Source organism: Phyllostomus hastatus, unplaced genomic scaffold (genome assembly GCF_019186645.2).
Source record: "Phyllostomus hastatus isolate PE091 unplaced genomic scaffold, TTU_PhHast_1.1 phas_contig_113, whole genome shotgun sequence".
Taxonomy (NCBI): Eukaryota; Metazoa; Chordata; class Mammalia; order Chiroptera; family Phyllostomidae; genus Phyllostomus; species Phyllostomus hastatus.
Genome location: NW_025333530.1, coordinates 3268228 through 3290722, shown reverse-complemented (window position 1 = coordinate 3290722; position 22495 = coordinate 3268228). Strand labels below are relative to the sequence as shown.

Sequence of the window (22495 nt, the reverse complement as noted above, 5' to 3'; positions counted from 1 at the left end):
TCAGCTATAAACCCCAAGATGTGAAACCGACAAAGGCAGACGTGCTGTCAATAAACTGGTAGTGGGCCAGTGACTCTCTCCTCTCTCTGTTCCCACTGCATCGAGACTACCTGAGACATCTCTAAGAAGCCCTAAGGCTCAAAGGGACACAATTTAAGAATCAGCAGTTTGGGCCCGGGCTGATGTGGCTCAGTAGATTGAGTGCCAGCCTGCGAACCAAGGGTCACTGGTTCCATTCCCAATCAGGGCACACCCCTGGGTTGTGGGGCAGGTCCCCAGTCGGGGGCGCACAAGAGGCAACCACACATTAATGTTTCTCTCCCTCTCTTTCTCCCTTCCCCTCTCTAAATATAAATAAATAAAGTCTTTTAAAAAAATCAACTGTTTGGTGCACCAGCCCCCTTTTACAGAGAAACAGTTGAGGTGCAGAGAGGTGACAAGACTTGCCAAAAACAAACACTCCTCACTTGTGCCCAGTGTAGTGTGTTCTCTGCAGTACCACTCTGCCTTCGAATCAGTGAACAGAATAAATCAACAAATGTGTTTGTGTGTGTGTATATATATATATGCATTAGCACTTTTTATGTGCAATACTTGATCCTGGATGCTATAGTTTAGGATACAAAAGTATAAACTGTGGGTTTCAAAGAGTTTTTAACTTAATTAGGAAAACTTGAATTAACAATGTAAAAGCTGAATAGCTGAAAGAGACTATGAGGTGGGACCTAACTAACCACTGTAGGAGTGGCATACATTAGAACTTGCTGATCTCTGTTCCCTGAGGGTTCAGTTATTACCCACAGTGGGAACCTTTTGAGCACACCTGGGGTCCCTTGACTTCTTACCTGCAGGCTCAAGCTGCCCCAGCTGCTCCCCCCAGGAAGAATTTAAAACCCCGACAGGCCTCCTTCCTCCTGCTCAGTCTCAGGCTCAGTGTGTGAGCTCTTCGGAAGGTGCTTTCTGCCCACTGCTTCTGAGCCCATGCCGTGAGAACTTGCCTTCCCTGAGACCCTGAGAAGTGAGGCCCCACTTTGCTTTTTCGAGTTCTCCTTAGGAGTGAGTGGACTTTGCCCTTAAACTCTGGTGGCTGAGACCTTTACATCCTGTTGAACTTTTCTGAACATGCTTGCTGGAAATTTCAAGAATTGTCTGTTGTTGGACCTCTCTCTCTTTTTTTTGTCACTGTGTTTTGTGATGATTTTGTTACCTTATATTGCTTGCATGTCAAGTACAAGTCTGCTGCTTTCTGGGTGTACTGTTTTCGGGAGACAGTGTTAAACCTTTGGGTTTAAGCAGACCATGTCCACAGTGGCTGAAGAGGTCCTGACTCTTCTTGCTGGTAACTTCTCCTGGTCTCATTTGTTACCAGACTAACTCAATGTATTTTATCCTCATATGAGTGCATATGTATATTTTAGCCCTTTATATTCACTAAGGGCTGAGAGTTGGAGAGTTGTTTTGGACAACCTGACTTGCCAATAGGAACATGAGTGAGCTAACAACCTCACCCATACCTCCAGAACCTGACTTTACCCTGGTAACACTGTGGCTGTGTGGCATCTAGATGAGGAGTTCCTGGAGGAGAATGTTGCTCTGACACCTTGCATCTCCTTCCTCACTGAGGAGGACCAACCCTTGAAGACCAAGTATATGGGACGTATCATACAGGGTGGCCCACCTCACTGACAGTTTGACATGTGGAGGAGTTACCAAAGTCCTGCTTAGCTATTTGGTGTTTTTTTTTTTCTAGTTTTCTAGAGCCCAGAACCTACTGATCATATGAAAATCAGGCTGGATCATTTGACTTAAGGGGTAAGGAACCTACTGTGTGAGTAAGACACCACGGCAACACTTACGGACAAGCCCTGGCAATTTTTTATTTTTTATATTTTATTTTTTTAATATATTTTATTGATTATGCTATTACAGTTGTCCCATTTTCCCCCCTTCACTCCCCTCCACCCTGTACACCCTCTCCCACCCATATCCACCCCTTTAGTCATGACCATGTGTCATACTTATAAGTTCTTTAGCTTCTACATTTCCCATACTATTCTTACCCTCCCCCTATCTATTTTCAACCTACAATCCATACTACTTATTCTCTGTACCTTTCCCCCCTCTCCTCCTCCCACTCCTCTGTTCCTAACCCTCCATGTGATCTCCATTTCTGTGGCTCTGTTCCTGTTCTAGTTGTTTACTTAGTTTCTTTTGGTTTTGCTTTAGGTGTGGTTGTTAATAATTGTGAGTTTGCTTTCCTTTTACTATACATGTCTTTTCTTTATCTTCTTTTCTTAGCTAAGTCCCTTTAGCATTTCATAAAATAAGGGCTTGGTGATGATGAACTCCTTTAACTTGACCTTATCTGAAAAGCACTTTATCTGCCCTTCCATTCTAAATGAGAGCTTTGCTGGATAGAGCAATCTGGGATGTAGGTCCTTGTCTTTCATGACTTGGAATATTTCCTTCCAGCCCCTTCTTGTCTGTAAGGTCTCTTTGGAGAAATCAGCTGACAGTCTGATGGGAACTCCTTTGTAGGTTACTGTCCCCTTATCTCTTGCTGCTTCTAGGATTCTCTCCTTCGTTTTTACCTTGGCTAATGTAATTATGATGTGCCTTGGTGTGTTTCTTCTTGGATCCAACTTCTTTGGGGCTCTCTGAGCTTCCTGGATTTCCTGGAAGTCTATTTCCTTTGCCAGAATGGGGAAGTTCTCCTTTATTATTTGTTCAGATACATGCTCAATCTGTTGCTTTTCCTCTTCCCCTTCTGGTACCCCTATAATTCAGATGTTGGAACGTTTAAAGATGTCCTGGAGGTTCCCAAGCTTCTCCTTGTTTTTTTAAATTCTTATTTCTTCATTTTTTCCTGTTTGGTTGTTTTTTTTCTTCCTTCTGGTCCACTCTTGTTTTGAGTCCCAGTTTCCTTCCCATCACTATTGGTTCTCCGTGCATCTTCCTTCATTTCTTTTATGGTAACCTGCATTTTTTCATCTAATTTGTGCCCAAAATCAACCAATTCTGTGAGCTTCCTGATCACCAGTGTTTTGAACTGTGCATCTGATAGATTGGCTATCTCTTGGTTGCTCAAAAAGATGAGTCCTGGGGCACTGATTTGTTCTTCTGTTTGAGCCATCTCTCTCTCTCTCTCTCTCTCTTTTTTTTTTTTTTGGTCTGGTCGCTCCTGTTACGGTGAGGGGTGGAGCCTTAGGTGTTTACCAGGGCTGGGCACCCCAGTTGATAGATTGTGATGTTGTATGTGAGGGCAGGGTTGAGAGGGAACAATGGCAGTAGCTCTGTTCTCCATGGGACCTCAGTCCCTTCCCTGGGATCCTAGGTTGCACGCTCTGCCCTGCTCCACAATCGCTGCCTCACTGGGTCTGCCAGCTGCTGCTTGTGTACTCAGGGTCCACCCGCTGCGATCTTGTGTGCCCCAGATACCTTATGCGCTCCCGGTTGCCTTATGCGCCCAGTTCTCCCTGTTCTCTATGTGCCGTGACCCGGGCCCAGCTGCTCCTCTCCACCCCTCGTACCAGTCTGGATGAATGGGTCTACTTCAACTTCTTGGCTGTCCCACTTCCATTCAGATAAATTCTCTATCAGTTCTGGGTGTTATTCTGCCACTAAATTGTTGTTGTTCTAATCTTGGTTGTGCATGGAGGTACAGAGCATCCACCTATGCCTCCATCTTGCCGGAAGTCACTCCTTGCAAATTTGCAGGGAGGAAAACAGTGTTGGCGTGAGAAGCAGTAAACCATCTTTTTAGTTCTACACTAGAAGTCTTTCTCCAGTGGCAAGTGAAGTGCATCACATCAGAGAGGAGCTCACGCCCCAGTTATTTACTGCAAATGTGTGTCAACTGTGGCAGTGAGAATTTTCCAGCTGTGTATCCAGAGTATACCAGGGGTGGAGATGGCTGACTTCAATATTAAAGGCCTAGCAGCCCTGCTTTGTTGTCCTCACCTGCAGGCACTCCATTAGGCACGTGTGCTAGTGCTTATTTGGCTTGTCATAACCTGATGCGAACCTGACACACCTGAGAACTGGGCTTTCCTTTAAATGTTGCCTCTTCCGTGGTCTAGGCCGGCGTGTCAAACTCATTTTCACTGGAGGCCACATCAGCCTTGTGGCTGCCTTCAAAGGGCTGAAATAATTTTAAGACTGTATAAATGTAACTACTCCTTAACTGTTAAGGAGCCAAAATTACATCCGGCCCTTTGAAGGCAACCTCAAGGCTGATGTGGCCCCCAGTGAAAATTAGTGTGACACCCCTGGTCTAGGCTCTTTTAGTGTGGAGACCAGCATTCCACAGTAGGTGGCAATATTCCCAGTCTCCCCATCAGTGATTCTGGTGCAAGGAGTGTTTGCACCACATTTTCTATGGCCCAGGGACTTAGGTCATGGTGATCAAAGTCTGAAACCCAAATCCTTAAGAACTCCTTCATATCAGACTGCCCCATTTGTATAAGAAAAAAACCCAGGGTATTTTGGCTGTGGAATACTCTGATCTCGCCTGCCTGCCATCCTTTATCTTGGGACAGTCTCTGCCAAACACTTGTTCCAAACCTGACCTAACCAGGACAGTGTGAGCTTGGATCCTGACGTGAAAGAGGAGAGAACTGAGAGCACAGCTGTGGACCTGGTGGGACTGTCCTGAGGCTGTGCTGTGTCTCTGATGCTGAGTCCTAGATCATCCTGAGACTCAGCCATACTTTTTCAAATGGCATGACCAAGAATGCAAGGCATTATACAGAAGTGAACTCCTTCCTATAATATCTCTCCTTCTGATAATTAGGTCAGACCCCTTCCTCCTTCCCCAACCACCTCTTCAAGATATTGGGAAAATCATTCATTAGACTTCTTTTATCTGACTAATTGACACCCTGGTTTCATTCATCATCACTGTGTTCATTTAAATAGCTAATGAAAAGGAAAGGGTTGTTTGTGATCTATACCATTCCATTTCAGCTGTTCTCATAGACAACTTCAGTAGGGCACAAGGACTGAACTACCCGCAAGACGTGAGGGTGCTCCATTGCCAAAATACCTCCTAGAGCAGACCCCAGTCCTTGTAGGGCTCCTGCCAATGTGCTCCCCTCTACTACTTTGGATTGGCAGGTCCAGGGGCCCATCTTAGACCTTTGGCACTAGCCACTGTCAACATTTTTTATTCCCAATTTGCTATTTGCTCTGTGACTTGTGGCTCTTTTGAGGCCCATTCAACTTTCTGCAGCTTATTGTAGTGCTTTGGATTCTATAATTTGTAGTCAATTTTTCTTGGTATAAAACTGGACTGATTTTTGAGTGACCCTTTGTTACCAAGGCTTATAACATCTGCTCAATATTCCTAATCTTGGTTTCAGTTTTTAGACTCCTTTTTGGACTCTGAACGGGAGAAGACTGGGATCACTTCAGTGATGAGGTACCATCTCAAGGCTTCCATATGAGTCTGACACCTTTGGTGATCCCTGTGCTCTTGAGGCAGGATCTTGATTTCTTAGTCTTTTTTCCAGGACGCCTTTTTCTGGAAGTTGCTGCTTCCTCTGCTGCCATCTCCTGGTCAAAGGTGCTCCCTGCATTGGAAGGAATGTGGCTATGAACTCACTGTATTTCTTTGGGTCCTACACCCCCATATCTTTAACAAGTTATCCCTAACACCTTTTGTTTCTGGAATTCTCAGGCAAGGCTTGACAACTGCCTCAGCCCACCCCTGTCTCCGTGGGTTAGATTAGAACCGATGAGCACAAAGCCACCGTCAAAATAACATTTATATTCATTGGACTGAAAGAGCATTTAAAACTACAGAGGAATTTGTAATAAAGGGGATGACGAAAGGAATCTGTTAGAGACTCAGAAGCCCCAAACAATTATTTTGATAGAGATGGGAAATATTTTTTAACTTGAGATCATGGTCTACTTGTATCCCCACCTCAATAATTCAACTTCACTAAGTTTCTTATTTCAAACGATTTTTCAAAGCTATCTATTTCCATTATAGTGTGTTAAATTTCATGTAGAGTTCCATAATCAATGCTAATTAATTATTAATTCTTTGTCCTGAGACTGTCAACAGGCTTCCTAAAGATGTTGAAAAGTGAATTTTAGGTGTAGTTAATTTCCTATTAACCTCTTGGTCCTCTAAGCCATGATTTCAAGTAGAAGAGAAAATGGTAATAACCAATTTTATTCCTGACACTGAAAGCTGGAACAAAAGAAAAACATAAGACAATTAATGCTGTTTGTCTTTTTAAAAATTAATAATATAGTATCTACACTTTCAATTAAGACTCAGAACATACTACTTTATTGAAGGTTAAAACTTACACTGTGTAAATTATTCTTGCATGTATAATACTTGCTTAAAAGATGCAACCATTTGCTTAAAACATTTCTCATGTTTGCCATGTCTGTATCTGCCTTATAAATGCTTGGAAAGACTTCAAAATTTCCAAAAAAACCCCCCCAAATTTTTCTATGCAGTGATGTCTCTCAGCATAATACATGCAATTGGGAAGAGGAGGGACCTTTAGTTGGACTCCTGACTCTGTAGTATCTGTGTAAGCCTGGAAAAGCTGGTTAACCTCTGAGTCTCAGACCTCACGTTTGTAAAATTGAGAGCATAAAAATTACTCCTAGAGTTGTTTTCGTTAGGACTAAATAATGTACGTTAAGTGTTTAATACTTTAATACCTCACTGAAAGGTAGTAGATAATTTTTAACTTGTAAAAAGAACCCCTTTATTCATGTGAGAACACAGACATTAATGTAAATCACTCCTAAAACTGCCTCCAACTACATTTGCCCCAAAAAGGCATGTTAGCAAAACTTAGTCCTTCAGAATTTTGGCAAAAAATTTGGTATGTTCTTCCAACTGGCAACTCACTGGGATCCTCTCATACATGAATAGTCCTTTCTGAAGAGATTGTGTCTGTGTGCGTGCCTGTGTGTGCACATGTGTCTGTGTGCCTGTCTGTGCATGTGTCTGTGTGTGCACGTGCATGAGCACTAACAAGTATGTTTAGATTCTTTGGTATAGGAGTGTTTAAATAAATTGTTACCTTGCCTTAAAAACATATTTCCTACTTAAATAGCTTACACACTTTAAGTCACAATTGCTGTATTTATAAAATGGAATATGGACTTGCGAATAGTTGGAATTTTTGAGGCATAATTTTATGCATCCTTTAATAATTTGATAATCTGAGCAGTGTATTATCTGGCTTCTTGGTCCCTTGTATTTTATAAAATTAAAACATTTCACGTAAAATAAAAGTTCCAAATACATTAAAAACATAGCCGTTTGTTACTCTGGGGCAGATTTTTAAAGAGCTGTATGCTGATGAATAATACAGAATATTTTTACTCAGTGGTTGAACACTTGTAAAAGTGGCAGGGTTGATTGTTCAGTATGCTGATTGCTGCGCCCTGGCCCCAGAGATTTTGAAATGCACACTATAATTAATTGGGGTTCAGAGACCATTACAATTTATAATTGCTTCTAGTTGACTTATGTCCACTGGGGTCTAGAAGTCTGCATTTTAAAAAATCTTCACCTGATGATAGGTTTTATTGATTTTTAGAGATAGAGGAACATGGATGTGAGAGTGAAACATCAATCAGTTGTCTCCAGTATGCACCCAGACTAGGGATTGAACCAGCAACATAGGTATATGCCCTGACAGGGGATCAAACATGCAACCTTTTGGTGTATGGGATGATCCTCCAGCCAAGTGAGCCATCTGGCTAGGAATGGAACTCTGCATTTTTAACAAGTTCTTTGGTGACTTTAATGCAGCATGTCTAGGGACCATCCTCTCAGAAATGTGCCTTAGTGCAGTGGCCTCTCATGTGCAGTACGTACAAATCTGGTATCTGGAAGACTATGTTAGAAATCTATTTATAGTTTTATCTAAAGCAAATTAATCTTCATTCACCTTTAGTATACTGAAGACTTCATTAAGTCCAAATGTCTGATTGTCACATGTCACAGACTTTGAGAGAAGCTCTAAAAGAAGAGGGGCCTGGGAGTGTGCAGGCAGGGGAATTGCCTCTAGCATCCTCTCTCCTTTAAGCAAGCCATGATTTTTGTGCCTGGTAAATGCTTATATAATCAAAAAACGATTTTTGCAAAATGAACAAGTGGGTTAGAAAATTCTAAATTTCCTACAGTGAAGATAAAGATAATAATTCAAGTATAAATAGCCAATAGAAAATGGCAAAATTGATGCTCCTACCCTAAAGTCTTAGTTAGCCATAATACAAGTAAAAGCTAAGACCATCTAATCAGCTGTAACAAAAAATCTGCTCCCCAAAATAGAGATGATCGTAAAGATATGAAATGACTGGCACCCACTATAGTTGTAAAACTTGCCCTCTTTGAGCAAGTATCTTTGTATTTTTGGATCTTTGAGAAAGTAATGACAGTATGAAACCATCAAAGTAGTTAGACATTTATGAATTGTTTATAAACTTTTAAGAGATTTTTTCTTGTAGAGTTAAGACATTTTTTTGAAAATTGTTCCATTTTATCATAACTTTAAAATTCCACAAATCCCACTCCTCTGGCCACCTTAAAGATTTTCCTGCACCCTGAACTGTCTCTCTTAATTCTCTTCTACTTGAAAGTATGATGCAAAAAACCATTATGAAGAAAGCAGGATTTCAACTTCAGGAATAAATAAGCCATCTCTGGGGTAGAGGTTAATGCTTTACAAATTGTTTTGGAACTGACTAAATCTTCAAAGCAGAGTTTTATATATTCTGTATTACAAATTAGAAGGCTGGCCCCTTTTCTCATACATCTTTTTTGGTTACTTTTCCTCTAATTACTGCATGGGATTACTTTCACCATATGAATTGTAAAACCACAAATTTTCATGGAACTTTTATCGCCACGGCATGAATAACGCATTGAGTCCTGAAATGTTACAGTGAACATCAAATGGTTTTATATAATGCATTCTTGCTGCAGTTTCAAGAAGCCAACAATCCAGGGAAGCAGCAGAGAAGACCAAAGTTTGAAAAGGAAATTTGATACGAATTTGTCATTTACCCAGGAGGGATAAAGTAAGTAGCAAAAGAATAAGTGGAGAGGAAAGACTGAGGAATGAAAGTATTATTTTTTTAACCAGAAATAAGAAAAAAAGCAAAACTTGCTGCTGAGGACAAGGGGGGAAAAAACCACACGGTGGTCAAAAACAAACATGATCTGGGTTGAGAAGGGGAAGGGAAATTAGAAATCTTATCAGTACAGGAAGTGAATTTGAAACTGCAGTGAAACAGTATCACATTTTGGAGTCATAGTAAAAATAGAAGTTTTCAAGAATTGTCGGGAACATTTTTGACCTTTCCTGATTGATGAACCTTTAAGTAGAATTTTAATAGCTACTGGAATTCTACCTTTGAATGCTTTATTAGTTATGGGAGTGCTTACCCTTCTAGCATCCCCTTCTCTCAGGTTTTGAGGCAAATCAGATTATAATAACCCAGCCAGATGGTTATAATAACCCAACCATCCTTCTGAAACATCCTGTTGACTGCCCACATTTTTCTTGCTAATAGAACCCTAGTTTTATTTTTCTGCAGATAGAGTATAGTCTATCAAAGTGTCCTGATCTCAGGGACAGGCCTTATCCCAGCCCCATGGAATTAATCATGATGGTCCTAAAGCAGCCACAGCAATTCTCCTTCCTTTAGCTAGTGATTGGTCTGGGGTGAGCATGTGGAATAGTTTCTATTGCAGCTGTAACAAATCAGCACATTTATTATTTCACAGTTCTGTTTGTTATTAGTTTGGGTTGGCTCATTGGTTTCTCATCGTTCAGTTTCATAAGGACAGAATTAAGTCGTCTGCTGGCCAGGCTCCTATCAATGCTCTGGAAAGGATCTACTTCCACGTTTATTCACATTGTTGGCAGAATTCAGGTCTTTGTTGGATTTTGTTTGGTTGTAGGGCTGAGGTCCCCATTTCCTTACTGGCTATTAGCTACGGGCTGCCCCTAGCTCATAGAAGCCTTTCTCCTGTCCTTGCACATGGACTTCACCTAATGGTCCTTCACACTTGGAATCTGACTTCTGTTTGATCTCTCTTGCTCAAGCCAAAGAAAATATTCTGCTCTTAAATTGTGGGGTTGTACTATGCCTCTAGGAAATTTAAGGCCTATAGATTTAATCATATCTGCATGGTCGCAGGTTCCAAGGATTAGAGTGAGGTTATCTTTGGGAGCCCATTATTCTACCTATGATGTAACCAGTGTGTGATCAAAGTAACGGGGGCCCACTGGCAGCTTTATTTCTTGGATGAAAAGACAGAGACTCTCCTGCCTTTTTCCAGCTAGAGGTGCTAGTATGTGGACAAGTTGTCTGGAGTGCAACAACTGTCACAGGTGTGCACAGGTGTGCACAGGTAACCAGGTTCTTAGTGATCGAGAACAAAGAATTGAACCGAACACACAAAGTTTATAGCATAAAGAAAGAGGGGAGGTTTATTAAGTGATAGTACACACCACAGGACACGGGAGTGAGCCAGCTCTGAGCAGAGGAAAAAAAGGGGGCACGTGGGCTGGGGGGATTCTATTCTTATAGGGGCAGAAGCCCCCTGCTAGTCTTTGGCGGGCTTTTCCTGCGCAGGTACAAGGAGTTGGATTTCAAAGCTACTGCGCATGCGTGGTTTCCCATGACTTTCTTGATTGGCTACTGGAGAAGGGAGTCCCACAATGTTATTTCATTATAATGATATTATAATGAATCAGGGGTAGCGCGCAGGCGCATTCTATGATTCAGAGTTATCCCAGAAAACAGGAACAACCCGTCTTAGGGGGTCTTTGTCATGTATAGGTGTTTTCTACCTCAGCCCTGCGGGGCCTCGGGAGCTTCCTTCCTGACTACCTCCTGCCTCACTGAGACTGTGCTTAGGATTACAGAGTCCAAAAAAAGGGTCCAGGGGTCAGCAAACTATAGCTCATGAGCCAAATCCCACTGGTATAAGTCAAAGGAGCTAAGCATACTTTTTACATTTTAAAAGGGTTGTTTATACAAAACAAAAACAGAATATGTGACCAGAGACTATGTGGCCACAAAGCTGAAAATATTTATTATCTGGTTCTTCACAGAAAAATCTTGCCAACCCCTGCATTAGTTATCTATAGGACTGAAGCTGAGACTAGGGTTTTACTAAGAATCATTAGGTCAGCATGCAATACCTTTGAAGAATTATACATCAGCATGGAAAGCTTTTGGCACAGGTGAAGATAGTTTATCTTCAAATTAATTTCCTTTTCAGTTCAACATTTATTGAATTCCTATTACAAGACTATGAAGACACTGGAATTATATAATAAATAAAATAGGGTCTTAATGTAACTAAAAATTGGCTCAGGGAGTCACCTGCTTTGAAAGAAAAGATAAAGGCCTGATAAAAGGGTTGCATGCAAAATTTTGCATGTATCCACCTTTTCCTAAGGACATGGAAGCAAGGACAGACAGTAGGTTGTTGGAAAATTGGGCCTGTAACTCAGGAGCAGAAGACTGGAAAAGGAATGAACCATTTACGGCTACTTTAGGTGTGGTAGTTAATTATTACTTCAATCCCAAAATGTAAATGTTACTTTGCAGTTTCTACTTCAGGTCATACTCTAATGTCCATATTGTTTTTACTAAACTAAACTGCCTCCTAAATGGAAGCCTGGGCTGAAGAAAGGGAAGTCAAGCCTGAAAATAAGTATTAGGGAATGATCTGCAAATCTCATCAAAACTCCGGGAAACATCCAGGGGAAAACTGTAGAATAAGAAAAAAGGTTCAAACACAAAACCTGAAGCACTGCCTACATTTAATTGGGGAAATAGGGAGGGAAGCTAGTGGAAAACTCTGAAAACAATTGATTAGAATGTGTAAAGAGTAAGAGTAGTTTCAAGGAGGCTAAGGAATTCAAAAGTTTTAAAAGCTTCAGTACCTTCAAGTAGGATGGATACAGAAATGAAATAATTGAATTTGGCCAATAAGAGACAGGGGAATATTTTACATTGATGTTTAATTTGGTAGCCAGTAGTAACATGCAGGTATTTATAATTAAAAAAAATTCAAACTTTAGTTCCTTAGTTGTACTAGCCATACTTGAAATGCTCAAGAGCCACATGTGCCTGTGGCTACCATATAGGACAACTCACATTATAAAACATTTCCATCATAAGAGGGAGTCCTATAAAAACGTGCTTTTAAAAGCAACTGGTAATGTCGAAACAAGATCATGATGAGGGGTTTTCCCTACACCCTCTTCAGTAGTTTGCAAAGTCTGGTGGATCTGACTTCTTCAGCCTACATTTGCTAGTTTCACTTTTGCTATTCAGTTCTAACCTCACTCCTCTTCCTGGACTATTTCAATGGCTGCTTATCTGCCTCCCAACTTTCTCACTTCCAGTCTGTTCTTCATACAAATCATTCCTCCAAACAGCAGTCTTTTGTCAGTGCCACTAATGGCACTGACTGATCATCCAGACTTAACTTTTTTTGATAGTCCATTGTGGTGCGGGTGTGGATAGGGGTATTGCACCGAGACTTCAGGAAAGTACGGTAATTTCCCTTCCACTCTCAAGTTTCGTTCCCTGCACTTAATAGCTCATAATCCAACGTGGGCACAATGATTAAAACATGTTTATATCACACAAATAACATCAGAGCAGGAACAATGGCTAATCATCACTCTCTTCTGTGTCTTTTTATTTCAAAATTTTCCTTTCTGTCTGCCACTACTGTGTTCCAGTTAATAATTTGTTGCTTTCTACTTTACCATTGCAACAGCCTGTTAAATAGTCTCCTTACTTCCAGTCTCTCCTTCCACATTCGACGAGCAGCTCTGGTTATATTGCTCCATTCCTTCCAGGGGTCCCCTTACGCCTGCAGAACAGAATTATATAATCTTCTATAATTTGGCGCAGCCCACCTTTCCTGTCCTACCACCCTCTACATTCTTCCTACTCTGTGGTACTAACCATTCCCCTGGCACCTCACGTATATTCACCTCCCTCTCTCTGGCCCATGCAAGGTCATCTTTCAGACTCTGGGGCCCTATCCCATTCCTCGAAAGCTCAGGACGAGAGGTGCAGGAAGAGCCCGCGAGGTGGGTGCGTTACTGAGGGACCGAGGAACACAAATCTGCTTGACCATGTCTCCCTGGGGAGCTACCCTAAATAAGCTGCACTCCCAACCCTTTCTATTTCCCTAAATAAGACAAGCGAATTTTCACCGTCTCAGACAGATTTACTGGCCAAACACCTTAACATAGAACGACTCCCGGTCCTCTGGGAGAAGGGAAAGGGATTGTGGGAACTCCCTTCCTCGCCCTGCTGACTCATGGGAAATGTAGTGCAGTCTTTTCCAACATGGCTGCACCCAGGTGAGGTGATTTACGAGTACCCTTGGCAGCTTTCTGGGGTTGACTGGTGAGGCAGGCGAAGGAGAGAGCACCCAGGTTGCGAGAACCCTCCCCTAAGCAGAGGCGGAGGTTTGGGCACTTCTTACTCGCGGGCATGTCTGGAAATCGTCGCTCTTTCCTGTTGGCCTGTTCGGGTCTCTATAGTCATCACCGCGTTGGTTTGAAAACGTAGGGAGCAGAGAAGGGATGCTGTCCCCAGTGTTGCTCAGGTGCAGTCCCTGGGCAGTAGGTTGTCTTTCTGTTGGGTGGTTTTGTCAGTGTTTGAAGTGCGTGTGTTTGTGTTTAGTGCAGATGCCCATGTGACGTGTGTCGATCAATTTTTCCTTTGGAAACTGGTGGTTGCAACCCGGGGAGTATTATTTCGGCGCTTCTTGGGGTTTTATGACCCGTGCCAATCCAGTGAAGGAAAGGCATTTCTAGAGGTCTGGTAACTCACACAACTGAATCTTTCTGTGTTATTATTTGAGTAATCCCAGAGACCCTTGGGCTAGTGTCAGCTTTTGGTTTTGATTTCAGTTAACAAATACTTAGCGCCTGCTGTATGCCAGGCCGTCAAGTCTGTGCCCTTAAGTTGACGACAGCCTTCTGGGTGAGCGCAACACACAAACAGGCAGCTGTACCACAAAGTGACAACTACACAGATAGAGATGCTCACCAAGTATTAATGAAAGCATTTAAGGTGGCCCTCGAATTCAGAATTATGAAGAAGAGATTTAGGCGGAAAGATGGTAAGGTTAGTAAGTTTAAGTTTAGGCTTTCACAATAAACATTTATGAAGTGCTAGATTCTGTTCTAGGTGCTGAGTGGTACAATTTGAACAATCCGGACAAATTTCCCATTTCATAGAGCTTACTTCCTAGTAAATGAGAGGAAGAAGATGGAGAAAAACAAATTAGTGAGGGCATAAAAATAGGGAGTACGTGTTCAAAGAATTAAAATGGAGTGATATGAAAAATGATGGGGTCAATTTTTTCTAATTATTTTGAATTTTTAAAATTTTAAATAGGCAATGCAATTTGATTAGCTACAAAATTCAAAAGTTACAAAAGAGGAAAGCTCCCTTTTATTCCCATACCAGTCTACCCATTTCCTTTTCTTGAAGGTAACCCATATCACAAATTTCTTGTATGTCTTGGAGATTTGTATGTATACCCTGTATATCTATCTGCCTTATATTTATTTCATAATCAGGCCTCATTTCATAGGAATTTAAGTTCTTTCTAATCTTTGCTGTTAATGAAGTATAATTTATATACAAGCACAGGAATGTTTGTGTATAGTGCTTGGTTCATTGTAGGCATTCTGTTATTCAAGGAGGGTGTGGACACACTACTGTTACCACTTAGAGCAATATCCAATTGAGTATATGGGGGTTAAACTTACTGGCAGAGCATGTGTGATCTTTAAACTCTTGTTATCGTACAGAGATTGTGCTTAGGCTGGACATGATTAGACTTGACTTGCATGGGTAGTATTCCAGTAAATAGGGATCTCACTCCTGTAACATCCCATAACACTCCCGTAACATGGCAAGGAGCATCCAAGCCTTTGTGCAATAGTGGAAATTCTTTGGCCAGGGAAATGGCCTTGTCAGAAAGGGAGCATCTCCAGAGCTCAACAACTGGTATCAGCCTATTATTCCTTGTTGAGGTGACTCAGACCTGCTGGGCCAGTGCATTGCCAAGTCGCTGGAATGGGAAACAAATGAGCCCCCAGAGCTGTTGGGATTTGTTTCTTCACATGTAATGATGATATTGCATGACTGAGTGAAGGAAAAAAGGGAAGGGAATGACAGAAATATGATTATGAGGCTCCACCTGCTGGTGCTGAACTCTTAATGTCAGACTTTTAAAAAGATGTTTGCAACATTTTTCTCTCATTTCTTCCACTTTGCAGTCTTTGCTTATGTTAACATGCTAAGAAAAAAATTAGTGCATTCATCTCTTGTTCTCCATCACATACAGCAAAGATGCTGTTCCAAAGATGATGACCTGGGAATGGAATGGCAATAAGATAGTTCCTTTGAGGGTCCTCAGCTTTACTGCTTAAACCATTCTGATCTGGCTCTTCTGGAAACTAATTTAGTAATAGATGTATTTAATCCTTTTAACAGTTATGTGATAGTGTCAAGGATTAACACCGCTAGACATTAGTTAAAGCAGTAAAAACTCTTTATTCAGTAACTGCTGACAGTAGGGAAAGAGCTGCACAAATTAATTTTTTTCCAGGTTGTGATAAGTTTTATTGCAGCAAAATTTCAACAAAAGGTGTCTTTTATTTACAGAATTTAATGTGTATGGGCACTGTCCAACCCACTTGGAGACAAGTGAAGATAACCATTAAGCCTATTTATATATTTTCTTATTTTCAATTTGCATACAAAAAATGTGTTTGCTTCACATACATAAAAATCCTGATATTGTGAATGACAACCCCCCTTACCAATCCCTTAATTAAATATAAAAATAGCCTCAAAAACATATAATTTAGATTGTCTAATATTGAAATGTAATCCAATAAGACTGAAAACTAAACATTTCAGGTCCTGTACCAAATAGTAAAATACTTGAAGGCCTTCGGGATCCTTTGACTGATTTACATCAATGAGAGAACCTATTTTTGATGTAGTAAAAGAAATGTGTTCATCTCCAATTACAATTTCAAGCTCCTGTTGGCCAACCCTGTCAGGGGGAGGCCACAAAGCATCATCTTCTTTTGTGGTAATTTCACTGTCATCAATAATTCTTGTCAGTTCTTCCATTACACTCTTGTGTATGTAAGCCTCTTTTCTGATCATGACTTCATTTTTATAATTGCTGTTGTTGGCATATCTAAGTTTTCCATCAGGCCGGAACTTGAACTCCAGAAACTCGTGTCCAAACTTGCCCTTGTGCCTGACAATAGTAGTGCCAGTAGAAATCTCTGGCCAAAGCCATTTTTGTTTGCAGAAAGCCCTCCAAAGGCTCAGTCCTTATTTTGTTTCATAGGGAAAATGGGGAGGGCGTAGAATGAGGTGCTTAATAGAGAGAATTGAAATTATGAGGAGGGACCCCTAAAAAGCCCCTAGAATTATCTTCTAGAGGTCGGGCCCCTTGTAGTACAGGCTTCCCCCACTAGGCGAGTGTTCTAGGAACCCATCTGTATTGGTGTACTAGCTGGTGGTGTTGTAAGAGGCTGCTTTGGCTTCACTGAATTTTTTTTGAAGACTTTCAATGTGTTTGTCCATTTCTTGATGGGTGATTTTTGTAGTGCACCTGCCCACACTGCACTGAGTGTTCAGCAGTTTTTGACCAAAACCAGCATGATCCCTGTGCCCCACCCTCCCTATTCACCTGATCTCGCTCTGAGTGACTTTCTTTTGTTTCCCTGATGAAAAAAGTTCTCAAAAGGAAATGTTTTGCTGATGTGGAAGAGGTGAAACAAAAAACAGCAGAAACACTAAAAGGCACCAAAATGAACAAGTTCACAAACTGTTTTGAGCAGTGGAAAAAACATCTTGATAGGTGTATTGTATCAAATGGAGAGTACTGTGAAGGTGACAAGTTTAAATATGTAATAAATACACAATTTTTAATAAAAAATTCCAGTTTTGGGGGGGTTCCACTCCACTCCTCCTCAAATGGAAAAGGTTGGTCCGCAAATGCAAGTCGGCCAGCTGTGTTTGCTACTGGCAGTTATCAGAGTTTGGTTCTATCCTGCCACCGAGACTGCGAGTCAGGCCCTATCCTTCCTGATGACTGCATTTCGAAGGAATGGCTCTCAGAGACATTTCTGAGTTGCAAGAGATACATACTTAAAATTGTAAGCCCTTTTTAGTGAATGTGCTAAGAAAGGGAGGTCAGGAGTCTGTGGCCAGATTTTGCTAGAATTAATAGTGAAATGTCCTGGTAGCATTTTTGAGTTTTCTCAGGCAGGCATTTTAATGAGTTGCTGGGGTCATTCTAGGGACTTGGCTTTATGCTGCTGTAAGCCATGCTAGAGTTTGGTCACCTTTTTTAGTCCAGCGTTTGCATGGAGTTATGTACCAAATAGGCAGTATTCCTATTTTATTGGTGAAGAAACCTAAGCACAGAAATAAATAATTAACTCACATTGGATCAGCTTAAGTGGTAGAGCTGAGATTTGAACCTGGAACTCGAACCCATAAACATACTTACACTGTGCTATAGCACTGCAGAAGGCTCTGGGGAAACAAACAAAAAGTTACAATTTAATCCCTGTTTTTAAGGAACTCATAGCCTGGTAGAAGGGGACCTACATTAGAAAAATACGTAATTAGTGCAATGTTAAAAATATCCCTATAGCTACCTCCTTCCCATCTAATGATGACTCCTATGACTTTCTAATCTCTTGAGATAAATGTTAAAAAGGAGAGATATCCCTCTCCTTTTTAATACTTTCTAGCTTAAGAAATACTTAGGATGACTTTATGTGTCTATTTCATATCACATTCCTCTCTTTCCTCCCAGAAAAGCTTCTCTCCTGAACTTTGTGTTTATCATTTCCTTGCTTTTCTTTGCTTTTTGCTATATATATTTCTAAACACTCTATGCTTTACTTTTGGGTTTTGAACTTTATGTAAATGGAATCATACTCTATATTCTTCTGTGAAATTTTGGGGTTTTTTTTTCTTTCCTAACATTATGTTTGTGAAATTTGCCTGTGGCACATTTTATCTAGAACTTTATAAGTAAAGGAATACATCACTTATGGTAAAATAGCTCACTTAATAGAGCTGGAGCATTGGAATGTTTTGTAGAACTCCAAGAGATGCTGCTTGATGTTCTTGCTTTTTTGTTACTTAGTATTTCTTTATTGTTCATGCATCTGTTTGTTTTCATTTCTTTTGGTTAGTAAAAGGTAAAATAAGCATTTAAAAAATTGTCATGTAGAAATATTTATGAACTATAGAGTACTTATATATGAATCGCATCAATATAATTGCCCCTTCAGGACACTTAAGGTTGACATTTTGTGCTTTTTCAGTATTGCCATGGAGAGCAAACATCAAAGTAATTGCAAACTCAACAGAACTGAGAAGAAGTTCTTAAGGAAACAGATTAAAGCCAGGCATACATTGCTGAGACATGAAGGCATTGAAGCAGTATCCTATGCCACTCAGGTGACCTACAACTATTATTACCATTTGAATGTAAATGTATTGCCATGTTAATGTATTAGAGGGGTATTTGTTAATAATTGCTCAGAGAAGAAGGCTGTAATTGTTCAGTCATGAATTATGTCTTTATTAAATATACACGTTAGTACCTGCTAACTTTTTTTTTGGACAAAGCCTTAGTGTACTTGGAATTTCCATTGATTGTGTTGGTTGATTGAGAGAAAGTTGTGGGTATGTATTAACTGTACCACTGTTTACAGCTTATAAAGCATACTCATATCCCTTATTATATTTAATTTCCTAAAAATCTCTATGAGATAGATGAGAAGACTAAGGTTTTGAGGGGTTGTGATATGTCCATTGATATTAGGTGGCTGAAACCTAAAGCTTTATCTTTTGTGGTCTTCCCTCTTTTCTTCTTACTTCATCTGTATTGTAAAGTGTTTTGACTATATGCAAAAAAACCACTTTTATGTATTAGATTTTATTTATAAAGCCTTTTAATCACCTTATGGCAATAATTACATATTGTGGGACTGAGACTACCTGGGCCTCGATCCTCCACGTATTTGGACATGAGCAGCATCTTTTAACCTCAGCTTTCTTAATTTGAAAGGACATAGTGTTTCATATTTTTTTATCCCATTGGATTATTAGATTCTAAGAGAACATGTACATGATAGTACTTATTAAAGTACCATGTGAATTTCAAGTATTCTTATGATACAGGATAGGAGTAGGAAGGAAGCTTAGCCATCATTTAACTGAGGATCAAAGACAACAACTGAGAAGGTGAAGCTGGGATTAAAATTTAGGTCTCTTGTCTCTTAGACCAATGCTAGTACTCTTCCCGTGTATCGTGTGTGCTGTCTTCTGTGCTGCATCACAATTTAGGAGTAAGTACTCTGTTGATGAAGGTTGAAATTCAGTAGGTAAGGCTCTTACTTAAATTTTGTTACATATGAAGGACTTCAGAGAATTTAAACCAAATACCTTTAAAAAGGTTGGGATAGACAATAGATTAGGGTTAATATGTCTGCAAACATTTTCTTCCAAGAGCCACTGAAGCTGACTGGTATTCAGAAAACTATATTGACATACCCTGTACTCATTTCTTCCCAAGTGTAACTTGCTTTCTCTTCCCTATGTGGGTCGTGAAGGGAAGTGGTAAGAAAAGAAATGCTCTCAGGGTATTTGCTGCCACTGAAGCTTGTTTTTGGTTGGGCCAACCTTTTCTCTTGTACCTCTACAAGCTTTCTTCTTACCTTTGTGGCTTCCAAAGTGTCATCTTATTTAGGCTTGATATTTTTCTCCACAATACATTTAAGGGAAAAGAATACAATTATAGAAGGACCTCTAATTATATGTTAATTATCCAGGGGAGAACAAATGCTTTTTCACCATGTGTTATAAATAGAGCGGCTTTTGTATAAATTTATGGACATTGTGAGAATTTTCTAGAGCAGTGACCTTCAAATTGTCAAGACTGAAGATAACTTTTAAAACATTTCTGGACTTCTTCATATTTTTAGGAAAATGTCTTGGTTGAAAATTATAAATAAAACAACTATTGCATTTAATTACATTGTATAATTCATATGTAATAGGAAACACTGAACTTTTTTTTCTTGTCGTTTGCCCTTATAATTGTCTGCAAATCACTTAGATAGCATCTTTGAGTGTCACTAGTATTCTCTAGGTCACACCTCATCATCTTCCTCAGTTCCTCAGTGGACACTTGCCAGTTACAAAACCTTTGCAGTTTCTTAGTTTCGGGAATACAGAAATGTTTTTGTAATGATGACTGCTTATAACCAAATTATTTTGGTATTTTAATTTATGAACCTCACTGAATGAGGTCCAGGACAAGCCATCTGAGGCTAAATTTTGCACTGTATTTTATAGTTTTGTATTAGTGTTTTTGTTTATTATGGTACATGTATACTTGTTTATATAAAGTATTGGCTGTCCCCCAAAAGAATAGTGCTTTACTTTCCTTATTATCCAATTTTATAACAATTCTATTACATACTTTTAAAACAAGGTTCTAGATATTCCCATTTTGTATATAATGACACTAGTGCATTATGTTTTAATCTCCAATTTAGTATAAATCAGGTGTCAGCAAACTCCCCTCCTCAGGTCAAATCTGGCTTGTGAGGTAAGAGTGAGTTTTACATTTTTAAAAAAGATTTTATGTATTGCTCTGGCTGGTGTAGCTCAGTGGATTGAGCATAGGCCTGCAAACCAAAGGGTCGCCAGTTCGACTCCCCGTCCAGGGCACATGCCTGGGATGTGGGCCAGATCCCCCATGTGGGGCATGTGAAAGGTAACCACACTTGGATGTTTCTCTCTCTCTCATTCTCCTTTCCTTCCCCCTCTCTAAAAATAAATTTTAAAACATTAAAAAAAAATTTTATTTATTTTTAGAGAGAGGGGAAAGGAGGGAGAAGGTGGGAGAGAGAAACATCAATCAGTGCCTCTTGCATGCATCCTGACTAAAACTGAACCCATAATTCAGGCATGTGCCCTGAAAAGGAACTGAACTAGAGACCCTTCTGTTTGTGGTACAATGCCCAACAAACTGATCCACACTGGTCAGGGCGAGTTTTACATTCTTAAATGTTGTTAAATAAAAAGAAGACTGTGTGACAGAGACTTATATGACCTATGAAGCCTAAAATGTTTACTATTTGACCTTTTTTAGAAGTTGGCCAAAATGATGGAACTGATGAGAGTAGGCTGTCAATGGTTTACTTTTGTTATGCTACAAAGTTTTTAGGAGTCATGAATCATAAATTAAAGAACTTAACACCATGTAGAATTTTTTTTTTTTTAGTATAGAGATTAGAAGGGCACTAGGCTATAATCATCAGAATCCTTTGAATGAAGTGTAGTGCAAGACTGCAAATGACAGGGAGTAAACATGAAGTTTAAAAAGGAAAAAAATTTAATTACAAAATGAATGACTCAGGCCTAGAGGAAAATTTTCCTATTTTATATTTAATATAATCTGTAATTGTTTTTTCTTTGAGCCAGTACCTTTACTTTTAGTTTTTACTAAATACTGTATAATGGTGATACCAAAAGTGTGAATTCTGGAAACTGACAGGAATAAGTTTGAAACCCAGCTTCTTCTAATCAGTACCTTAATCTAATTTTCTGATCTTCAGTTTCTTTCTTGGTGAAGTGGGGCTAATATTACACAGTTTGTAGAATTGTTGTGAAGATTATGTTCATGAGGTGTAAGTAGGACAAGATATATAGCCAGTGTCTGGCAAAAATTGAGTATTAGTAACTCCTTGTTCCTTCTCCTTTTCCCCTCCTCTTTCTCTTTTATTAAGTTTTACCTATGAACAGTAAAAAGTTATCTTTTAATTTGTATGTAGGTCATAGAGAAATGAGTATTTTACTGAAAAGACTATTTAAAAAATCAATATCTAAAATATAGGAGTATTTTTAATCCCCAAATATAGTAAATTGATTTACATACTTTGTATGAAATTAGAAAACTAAATAACCACTGTAAGGAAACCTCTTTTTCTTTTATAATTACACCCTTGTAGAAATCTTATTTTAAAATAATCCTATTTTATAATATTTAAAAATATTCCTTCATAATAAATAAGTTGCTATCAATTTTTCATGTTAACTATGTTTTTTTGTTTGTTCTTTAAAGGTTCTGGTTGTTGCCAATGGTGGTTTGGGTAATGGTGTGAGTAGGAACCAACTGCTTCCCGTTTTGGAGAAACTCGGACAGGTGGATGCTCTCTTAATGCCACCCAGTAAGCCCTACTCATTTGTGAGATACAAAACTGTAGAAGAATCCAAGAAAGCCTATGTTACCCTCAATGGAAAAGAAATAGTTGATGATCTAGGACAAAGCACCATTCTGTACTTGAATTATGTAGAAAAAGGTATTACCATTCATGTGTCTTTTTAAAATTAG

General features: G+C 39.7%; 1 protein-coding gene and 1 pseudogene across 3 annotated transcripts in view; one reads left to right on the top strand and one right to left on the bottom strand.

Moving 5' to 3' along the window:
* Window positions 1-13374: 13374 nt before the first annotated feature.
* Window positions 13375-22495, top strand: part of ALKBH8 (alkB homolog 8, tRNA methyltransferase) — a 78133-nt gene continuing 69012 nt past the window's right edge. Inside the window, exons 1-3 of one of the 3 annotated variants that reach the window (XM_045839902.1) lie at window positions 13375-13388; window positions 18414-18549; window positions 22226-22463. In XM_045839902.1, coding sequence (XP_045695858.1) covers window positions 13375-13388; window positions 18414-18549; window positions 22226-22463 — 388 coding nt within the window. The remainder of the gene's footprint in view (window positions 13389-18413; window positions 18550-22225; window positions 22464-22495) is intronic. The other 2 variants (XM_045839919.1, XM_045839910.1) reach the window with 2 other exon arrangements.
* LOC123817353 lies at window positions 15877-16363 on the bottom strand (annotated as a pseudogene).